The sequence below is a fragment of the Nannospalax galili genome, unplaced genomic scaffold, assembly GCF_000622305.1.
Source record: "Nannospalax galili isolate Female #2095 unplaced genomic scaffold, S.galili_v1.0 scaffold521, whole genome shotgun sequence".
Lineage (NCBI taxonomy): Eukaryota > Metazoa > Chordata > Mammalia > Rodentia > Spalacidae > Nannospalax > Nannospalax galili.
The window spans coordinates 388240-399137 of NW_008344634.1; the positions used below are offsets into that span (position 1 = coordinate 388240).

General features: G+C 37.7%; 1 protein-coding gene across 2 annotated transcripts in view; it reads left to right on the plus strand.

Moving 5' to 3' along the window:
• Positions 1-10898, plus strand: part of Pir (pirin) — a 127481-nt gene that overhangs the window by 111666 nt on the left and 4917 nt on the right. For both annotated transcript variants that reach the window (XM_008840879.3, XM_008840878.3), the window contains exon 10: positions 7282-7348. In XM_008840879.3, coding sequence (XP_008839101.1) covers positions 7282-7348 — 67 coding nt within the window. The remainder of the gene's footprint in view (positions 1-7281; positions 7349-10898) is intronic.

Sequence of the window (10898 nt, forward strand, 5' to 3'; positions counted from 1 at the left end):
GGTTATCCTGCAGAGAAATTTGAATTTTAAATCAACTTTTTTCATTCTTTGTATACTTCTCTATGCTGTAGGGTTTTTTGCAAATACTAGTAAACTTTACTAAAAATAAATTTTAAAAATACTAAAGAAGAATTTTCATTTAAAGAGGTCATGTGTCTGTAGGAAAGTACAAAGTCCCTTTACATTGCAGTAGGGTAGAGATTGTGAAGGTTTGGGTCTTAGCTTTGCCGTATGTTGGCTGTGAGACTCTGTGTATGTTTCTAAATTTCTTTGTGTTTCATTGACTTTTTAAACATTTTTACATTTATTATTTATTGGGGTGTGCGTGTATATGTGTGCATGCGTGTGTGTGTGTGTGTGTGTGTGTGTGTGTGTGTAAGTCAGAAGACAACTTTCAGGAATCTTTTCTTCTACCATGTGTTTCCTGGGGATTGAACTCAGGTCATCAGGATCAGCTACAAGTGTCTGCCCACTGAGCCACCTCACTGACCTAGCCTCATTTTCATTGCCTACAAAGTGAAATCACTAAGGCCAACTACATGAGATTGTTTTAAAAAATTCTTGATTACTTGAATTACAGTCTGCTCCAGTTCTAGCACAGAGGCTAATAAACGATGCCCAGTAGGCCAGATCCAAATGGTTTTAAGTTTTATTGGCTCACAGCCACATCCATTTGTTTCAGTATTGAGTGTGGATTCTTTCACACAATACAGGTAGAAGTGAGCTATAGAAGAGACTGCATGACCCACAAAGCCTAAAGTTCTCTGGCCCTTTACAAAGAAAGTTTGCCCAATCCGTGGTGTAGTGCATTATATGTATCCACTAATCATAGGGGGAAACTTTACTAATGGAAGCACCTAGTTTAATACCATATATGTATTATCTGATGAGGATTCAAATCATAGGCTCAAGGATACATAACCATTTTGGCATCTAGAAAAAGGCCCTAAGAGATGCTGAGTGTTCAGCTTTAAGCTAAGGTTATTTATCCTCACCTGGAACTCTCCTTCACATGAGGAGTCTGTCAAGAAAGACGATGCACTGAATTGTAGTCTAGAATGAGAAAATGATTTAGCACTTGCCTTCTAGCACTGTTCTTTCCACACTGTCATCATACCCATCTCCTTTGCTGGCCAGCAGTGTGGATAGTTTTATCTAAAGTGGCCAATCTCTAGGACAAGAGAGGAGAGCAAAGAAAGAATGATACACAAAGTCACACCTCAGGCTTCTTTGTACCATCTTACCATTTAATTGACATATCTCAGACTAGCACAGGGCAGCCTGTGGGAATCCCAGACTTCCTCTCTCAATGGATAGATTATTTCTATTTCTTTTTTTCTTTTTTCCCCGTGTGTGTGTGTGTGTGTGTGTGTGTGTGTGTGTGTGTGTGTGTGGTGCAGGCATACATATTCAAAAATGCATGTGGGCACATGTATGGATGTAAATGTATATATACAAGCATATGGAGACTGGAGGTTGATGTTGAGAATCATCCTTGATCACTCCTCCACGTTATTCACTGAGGCAGGATCTCTTAGTCAAATCCAGAGCTTGACCAACCATGTGTATAATCTCACTAGCCAGCTTGCTCTGGTGAACCTCTGTCCCTATTTTCTGAGACTAGAATTACAGGCAAGCTACCATACCCACCCTGCATTTTACTTGGGTTCTGGGGATCCAGACTCCAGCCCTCATGCTTGTGGGACAAGGACTTTTACAACTGAGCCTTCTCCTCAACCTTTTCCATTATTAAGTCTGCTGTAGCACATAACAACAGCAAGGGTCATTGATTATAGCAGATTTCAAAGTATTTGGGCCAGGCTCTTGGACAAAACCCAAAACACAATGACTTTAAAATGAACCCAAATATTTCAAAGCTCTTTGAGACTGGAACCAACCTCAAGCTACTGTGGACAGTTAGTCTTGAACAAGTACCAGTCACTCTGTAGCTGCCTCTGTTTCAAAGACTCCCTGCGCTAGTTTGCCTCATAGCTGGTGCTCTAGACTTTCTCCTGAGTCATGATTGCTCTATTGGTCCCATGATTGGAAATCCATGAGTGCTCTAAGAAAGACTGCATTAAACCTTTAGACCCATGTTTATGCTAGTGGCCTATTAGAGTGGCAAATTGACAAGTAGTAAGTACACAGAGATACATAACATGTTCCTTATTGACTGTCATCAAAACCATAGATGAAAACAACCGTGCTCTTGAACTGGCACCATTCATGGGGATTTCATTAAAAGAATAAAGATTAGCATCTGATTAAAATAACCACTGAAGTAGAAATAAAATATCTCATGAAAGTTAGATGCAACAATTTGATTTTTATGTGCAAAGTTCAAAATAAAAGAAACCACTAGTTAAAAAAAGATAACAGTTCATTGTTTTATCTTTCCATTGACCCCAAAAGTATAAATGGTGAAATCTAATAAGAACAATTGCATGTTACTAAGTCAGTTTCTTTCTAGTAATTTTTTCATGTACTATATCACCGTAATAAATACTATTAGAGCAAAAGCATGATTTAACTTTGTTCTCAAAGTCCTGCTGTTATCTCAAGCTTCTAATCCACTAAATAAAACGAGTTAGAAACTCTTAATTTGGAAGTCATCAACACATTAAATGAGTCATGAGACTTTCCTCTGGACTTTGGTTATTTATTGTTGGTCTCCATTCTCCATGCATATCTTAGAATTAATGCTCATGAAATACAAAAAGAAATTATTTATTTTTATTTTATTCATTGATTGTGTGTGTGTGTGTGTGTGTGTGTGTGTGTGTGTGTGTGTGTGCAGGAGCACCCATGTGCTATGAAACACTTGTGAAGGGCACAGGAGAACTTGAGGGAGTTGGTTCTCATCTCTACCATGTGGGTCCCAATCGTGGAACTCTGGTTATCAGGCTTGGCAGCAAGTCACTTTATCTGCTGACTAGTTCGCTGGCCCCAAGAGCAATTTTTTAAAATAAGTTTTTAAGTAAGATGCAATGGGCTTATCTATGATTCAAGATGTCTTAGAAGTCATATCGAAGCAAAAGGGATGAGCTGTAGCCTCAAAAATCATGAATTAGAGTAATCTACGTGGATCTCTGGTACTTTTGTATGCAGAGGTTTTTATTTAAATCATAGTTTATAAAGGCATTGACTTGGAGGTACACAAAGACTGGTAATGAGCTGGTCTTTCATCATCTTTTACATGATTTTCATCATTTGATGCCATAGATAAAAAATTTCAGTTGGGACTTTAAACTACCTCAACAGTCTACTTAATAGGCTGAAAACTGATTTGATTTTTAAGAAAAACAATAAAAGAAAAATGAGGGAACACTGAGCTGGGTCAGCAGGTAAAGGTGCTTGCCTCCAAGCCTGGCAAACTAAATTTGAACCCTGGGTCCCACATAGTAGTAGAAAAAAACCAACTCCCAGAGATTGTCCTCAAATCTCCACACATGACCGAAGCACACTTGTACTCACCTGCCCCCTCCATATAAACATAATAATAAATAAATGTAATTTTTTAAAAAAAGAAAAGTAAAATGAAAGCCAGCCGTGGTGGCTCACACCTTTAATGCTAGCACTCGGAAGGCAGAGGCAGGAGGATCTCTGAGATTGAGGCCAGCCTGGTCTACATAGAAAGTGCTGGGACAGCTGAAGCTACAGGGAGACCCTATCTCAAAAAGGCAGAGAGAGAGAGAGAGAGAGAGAGAGAGAGAGAGAGAGAAGAAAAAAAAGAGAGAGGGAGAGAGGGAAGAAGAGAGAGAGAGAGAGAGAGAGAGAGAGAGAGAGAGAGAGAGAAAAGTAAAATAAAAGAGACACAAAACAGATCTGGCTTGCATTAAAGGAGAAGGAGCCACCCAGAGGTAAATCTATGGAACAGTTATTAAGACGTTTGGCGCATCCTCCAGGGTTTTGCGGTGTGATGAAAACTCTAACTCTTCAATTCCCAAGAGGTTCATAATTTCTCATTTCAGACAAAATGCATGAGTATTTTTATCTTGATGTTCAATAATAATTGGAAAGTCATCATCATTTTATTTGAGTAATATAAAAAAGCAAAACTTTTGTTTTTAACACTTTCTCGTTCCACAATGCATAAACTGTAGAGCATGTTTATTACTCCCCAAAGACCTATCTTCTGATTAGGAAACTAACATTCTGAATAGTGAACACATGCATCATAGAGGCCAGTATTTCTTTCCTTCTCCATTAACCCTTTCTCCTCTGCTTCCTGACCCTCCAACTCAAGTTTGTCTCTTTGGCCTTAGCCCAAATGTATAAGACCCCTTAAAATCCTGCTAAATGGGATCCTATTTCTGTTATCTCTTGTTTCACCCTAAAATATCACCACTCTGAACCTCTTAGAGAAAAAATCCTTTGTGATAACTGATTTTTTTAGATGGTTGTTGCAGTTTGTCGTTTAAACATCACACTGAAAAAAGAGAAACAAGAAATCATTTCAGACGAAGGCATTACCCTGCTATATCAGCCAGTAGTTGTCCCACAAACACGGTGAATGTTCTGAAAACTAAATGGAATTTTGGTAAGACGTGGCAAGACACAGCTTCATTTTCTTGGAGCACTGAATGTTTTACAGACTTGATAACCAAGGAGCCTAACTGTTAGAACTATGTAAAATAAGAGGAAGTAGGGAGTGAATGATGATCTGTATTCACAGCGAAGGGCTGATTTTAGTTGAGGCTGATGGCATCGGTTTTTATGTTACTGTGATTTCCCGCTAGGTTCACATTTGTATGTATTTTGATGTTGCACTGGATTCTGATTCGGTAAGGCAATGCCAAATGAGAAATTACACACCTGAGAATGGTTAAACAGAGACATTTTTAAGTGTGAAGAAGTACCTGATGCTCAAATAAGTACACGCATGAAATGTCCTCAGACTTCAGATTGGAGGGCCTAAATGAACACTTTTGAGGACACCATTCTATCATGATTTCCTACTCCACTATTTGAAAAAAAAAATTGAGGCCAAAATGATAAGCACTTTTCAATTCTCTGAAAAATGGCAGTTTTTATTCAATACAGAAGAGCAAAGGGTTAATTGTTAGTTTTGTCAAATGCAATCATAAACCTCCTGAGACCAGACACATTGTAATAGTTTCTAATTAAGGAATTTTGTATTTGTAGAAGTATATAAAGATTTGACATAGATTAAGGCGGGCTTAGTGATGCACACCTTTAATCCCAGCACTCAGGAGGCAGAGGCAGGTGGATCTCTGTGAGTTCAAGGCCAGCCTGGTCTACATAGCAAGATCTAGGCCAGTCAAAAAGACAAAGAAAAGATTTGACATAGATTAAGACACTTATATATTTAGAGAAACGCTATAGTATTAGAATATGAGTGAAGTTTTTAAAAAATTTGAAGTTTTTTTGTTTTTATTGAATTTTTGTGTATTTCATATAGAACATTTTGATCATCTTTATACCCTCTTCCCCACTGGCACCCTCCCATCACCCCCTCTGGATTCATGCATTCTGTCATTTGTGTTAAGGCCTATCGAGTCAAGTTAGTGTCCCCAGACATCCCTCAGTGTGAGTTCATCCACTGAGGTCTAGTCAGCCTGTCTGGATTCTCTCCCTTTAAGAAGATCAGCTTTTCCTCACCTAGTAATCTGCAGCCAATAGTTCTTCGGTTAAGACTGGGGCCTGCTGCCCATTTCCACAGTTCTATGAAGTTTTTTTTAAATTGCATAATCATTGGACCTTTTGTTAGTATTTTAGTCGAAATTAGATAAGCACAAGAGAAAACTCAAGAAAAAATGTAATGCTCAATTATCTGTTAGTAACAAAACACCTTGGGATTTAGTGGTTTAAAAATACCAATAATTCACTGTTTCTGACTATTGTGGCTGATGCCTCTGCTGGTTTTGCTGAGGTCATTTATGTGGTAGTAGGCCTAAGGCTCAGCCCCACTGGAGCTATTGTTTGGGGATGCCTCACTTCTGCTTTATGTGGTCTCCCTGCTTGGCTAGTTCAGGATACCTCTCTATATAACCTCACAAGGCAGCTCCCCCAAAGCTGGAGGATTGGCAACTAGGAGGAAATAGGGAACCGAAGACCTAAAAGCAGAGCTGAGAAATTAGAGAAGCTACCAATCCAGTTAGTTTAGAAAGCTAAGGACATCCAATCACTGAAATGAGACCACAAAAGAGAGACTGGTGGAAAAGTCTGGAGTTCTGCAGCCAGGGGTGTGGATGGATCGGGATCCTTAGAGTCAGAAGGTTAATTGTCGGAAAGAACTGGATTTAGCATGAAGCAGAAGGAGGACACGCTGCGACCTACCAACATCCCAACTGCCATTCACAAATAACCACCACACTGTTCCAGCTTCACTAAGTTGCAAGAACACAGCGTGTTAGTTGCTCAAAATATTTAATTTTATGGAATGGAATGAATCTATTATTCTTAAACCAGAAATGCAGGAATTATAAAACAATTCTCTAAACATTATATACACACCCACGCATATACTTTATAGTTTTGTTGTTAATGTTTTCTTTGAGACAGGGTCTCAGTATGTAGTCCTGGCTGGCCTGGAACTCACTATGTACACCAGGTTGACCTCAAACTCACAGAGATCCACTTGCCTTTGCCTCCCACCACACATCTGTTTTGTATTAGAAGTGCTGAGGAATATTGCATATTAATAGTAGTAAATAGCAAAGTAATAAAGTCTTGTTTGGGGGTTTGTATATTTAATCTTCCCTTTAAAAAATTCTATTGCTAGTGAGAGTTAAGCCAGGTCTTTCACACAATTTGTCTTGAAGATGTTCCTGTTAAGGAAGACCTAACCATGGGGCTGGAGAGACGGCTCAGCAGCTAAGAGCACTGACTGCTCTTGCAGAGGATCCGGGTTTGATTCCCAGCACAGGAAATATTTTTGAAATTTGTACTCACAGTTGGGAGCATCATCCCATTTAACTATAAATTGTTTGCAACTTGGCATTCAAAACAAAAAAAAAATGTTTGAGAAATTATATGTTTAGTTATTATAGAACTTTCTTTTTGAGTATTATTTGCTGACAAAACTGCTTTAAAAACAAAGTGGAATTTGTTACTGTTGCTGTGATGAGAGTTTGCCATTCTCTCCTTTTTGAAATTCTTCAACCTACAAAAGTTTTTCAGGGTAATCATGTTATTTTTCAAAGAAAGTAATGCTAATAAAAAATAAAAAATAAAAAACAAAAACAAAGCTTCTCAAAGTAAAAAAAAAAAAAAAACCTATGCTTTCTTATTGTTTGATACTTTCTTTGTTAACTTTAGAGTCCTGAACGAAGCCATTTTGTCTTAATTGCTGGGGAGCCGCTAAGAGAACCAGTTGTTCAACATGGTAAGGCCTAAATGAGGATTTTTCCTGGCTGACTTCCTTTTCCTTAGACAATTGTGTACATATGTATTATCACTAGGAAGACTGGTTGGGTTTCATTTCTCCATTGTCAGAGGAAAATGCATGTATGGTGTTTATTCCTGAATTCATTCCTTTAAGTATTTGTCATGTGTAAGGCATTGATCTTAGATCTGTGGGACAAATAACTTTTTTATTGTGTCATGGGAGATTAAAAATTGAAAAAAAAGATTTTGTTGTCTACCAAGGACCTGGATACCATTTTCATTTTTAGCCAAAATAACAGTGGTTTCACTACTGTCTTAGTGTATTTTCTGTTGCTATAACTGGACACATGAGACTGGGTAATTTATAAAGGAACGAGATTTATTATGAATGACAGCATTTGAGACTCTAAACTACAAAAATATGGCACCATCAAGGGCCTCATGTTGCTTCACTGCATGACAGAACGTAGAAAGGCAAGAAGGTATATGGAGAAGAGACAAAACATGAAGAGTGTGTTTGCTGTGTAATAATTTCCTTCTACAGTAATTAAGAGTAAGAACTTGCCCACTGTAAAAAACCTTAACCCCTAATGGGCTAATATCCTCTTAAAGGCCACACCTCCCAATACTGCCACTGTGATAGCAGATTCACATTTCAATAAGAATTAAGCAGCCTGGCGTAGTGGCACACACCTTCTTTAATTCCAGCACTCAGGAGACAGAGGCAGGCTGTGACATTGAGGCCAGCCTAGTCAGCATAGTGAGGTCCAGGCTAACTGTGCTGTGGCTACAGGGAGAGACCCTATATCAAAAAAGACCAAAAGAAAAGAATTATGGAGGGGAAAACCAATATTCAAATACTATCCTTGTAGTCTATTGTATTTTAGTGAAAATATGAACATTTATGAACAATATTTCTTTGAAAGTATCTACAGTAGTTTAAATCATTGTTTGTTTTCAAGAAATGACTATAAAACTAGGCTTGGTGGTGTGCACCTTTAATCCCAGCACTGGGGTAGCAGAGGCAGGCAGATCTCTGTGAGTCCAAGGCCAGCTTTCTCTATGTTAGTGAGTTCCAGGCAGGCTAGGGCTACTTTGTGAGACCATGAGGAAAAAAAGAATAGAGAGGACTGGAAAGGCCACACATCAGTTAAGAGTACTTGATGATCTTGTAGAAGACCTGAGTTCAATTCCCAGCACCCACATTGGGTGGTTCAAAACCATAGTGGATCTGATGCCCTCTTCTGATCTCTGCTGGTACTGCACTCACATACACCCACACACAGACATATAATTAAGAATTAAAATAATTAAAAATTAAAAGTGATTATTGCTTAAATAATGCTTCAAATTTTAACTCAAAAGGTTCATTGTCTTCGGTTCCTTTTTGTCTTTACCTAGCACTAACAAATTAAATTTCTCTTTCGGAAGAAGGCAGTAATCAAATCTAGTAGGAGCAGCATCTAGTCACAGGCTGGAATAATTAAAAAAATAAAAATAAATCTCTTTTTTTAAAGAGGAAAAGCACATAGAGGTAATTAAGGTGTGGTTGAAAGCAAAAAATCCTGGTATAAAAACGCAATCACTTCAACTCTTAGAATCTTGACTTTCTTGTGTCACTGGCATTTAATTAAATGAGAAACATCTTTTTCTGTTCTTTTTTTTATTGAACTTTTGTGTATTTCATACAGAACATCTTAATCATCTTCTCCATTGGCACCCTCCCATAGCACCCCCCCCCCAGAATTTATACATTCTGTCATTTGTGTTAAAGCGCATCATGTCAAGTTAGTATGCCCAGATGTCCCTGCAGTGCAAGTTCATCCACTGAGGTCTAGTCAGCCTATGTAGAGTCCTTCCCTTTAAGAAGATCAGCTCTTCCCCACCCAGCAGTAATCATCTAAAAGCACCTAGAGCGGATTTGTTATTTGGATCTATTTCTACAAAACATAGTGTGTACTCCACTAATTATTAAATTAAACCTGACCCAAGATCCCACTGTATTACATTACCTTGAGTGAAATCCCAGGAATACACAGTGATTTCAGATAAGACCCAGCTAGTCATAAATGTAATGATATTGATTATTTTCAAAATATGATTTTTTGTTTCGCCAGTAAGGGGAGTAATAAATCATACCTCCTAACCTGTAGTATTGCATGTTAATTTTTCACGCTTCAAATTTTTACTCCAAACACTCATAAACCTTGCTTCCTTCATGTCTTGACCTGTCAGTAATGAATTAAATTGTTCTTTGGGAAGAAGGCTGCAACCAAATGCAGCAGGATCATCATCTAGTTACAGACTGGAATCATGTAGGAAAAGGGTATGCAGGATCAAAATCTTTAATGTTAGACTACTTCTTCCATAGCAGTGATGAAAAATTAGAGTTCAGCTGAATGAAGATTAAAGAACAAAGTGCTACCCAAAGCCTCCCTATACTTGTGCATGTGAATCCCCTTCTAGTTGCTTGGAACACAAGGACAAATGGCTATACTTGCAAACACAAACTCAGGTTAACCAGACAAAATAGATAATGTCTCTTGAAATATCAGCTACTGAGAAACAAAGTATTTTATTTTGTTTTTTTTTTTTTACAGTATTTGTATTTTTTCAGCCTCAAAAAATAGAACTTAAAGGCAGCCACAATTACCTTGAAAGTATTTGTGGACTATCTCTATTTTCATGAATTAGTAATGTCCTTCTCTTCTTGTCATTGGGTGCTCTTAGTGATGCATCTACGCTTTAGGCATGGATGTCATAGAGTGTTGGAATAGAAAATGACCTTACCTGTGATGGAGTCATGTCCCATTTATCTATGAGGAAAACAACATTCAGATATTTTATTTCTGTAACAGATGCATTTTTAGCATTACAGTTAATATAGTATTGCTCTGTTTTCCAAGTGTTAATTAATTTAATCTTCCAAATAACCGTGTGAGGTCAATACTTTCATCATCAGAACTCCATTGGCTTGTTCATGGCCACAGAGTGGATTTACACCCAGACAGTCTGGTTTCCAACCAGCCTGATCTTTTGCTCATAAACATGTCAGCTGCCCCTGGCTTTTACCTGTGGCCTCTCTGCTGGGAAAGGATTATTTTAATGGACCTGGAATTTGAACCATCATCACTTGACCCTGTGTCTAGTGCTCTCTATCCTATAATAAGATTCTACATAACAAGAAATGAAACTCCTACCCCCATAGGATTTAAAGTTAGAATGCCTTCTCTTTTAAAAAATATTTTATTGAGTTTTTGTGTATTTCATATAATGGTTCTTAATCAAATTTAGACCTCCTCCCCCTATTACTTTCTCTTCTTAGAGAAAATATGCAAATTGTAGTTTGAGGGACCAGTTATAAGATTATTGGTCGTTTTCTTATTGATAACTACTTTAGTTGATAAATTGAAAACATACACTCTGGTCAACCTACCACCAAAAGGTATTTGGAGACACAAGTTTGAATCAAGATAATATATATTTATTATATATAAGTATTGTGTATAATATGTATTATAATGTGTATTATATAATATATGTGTATT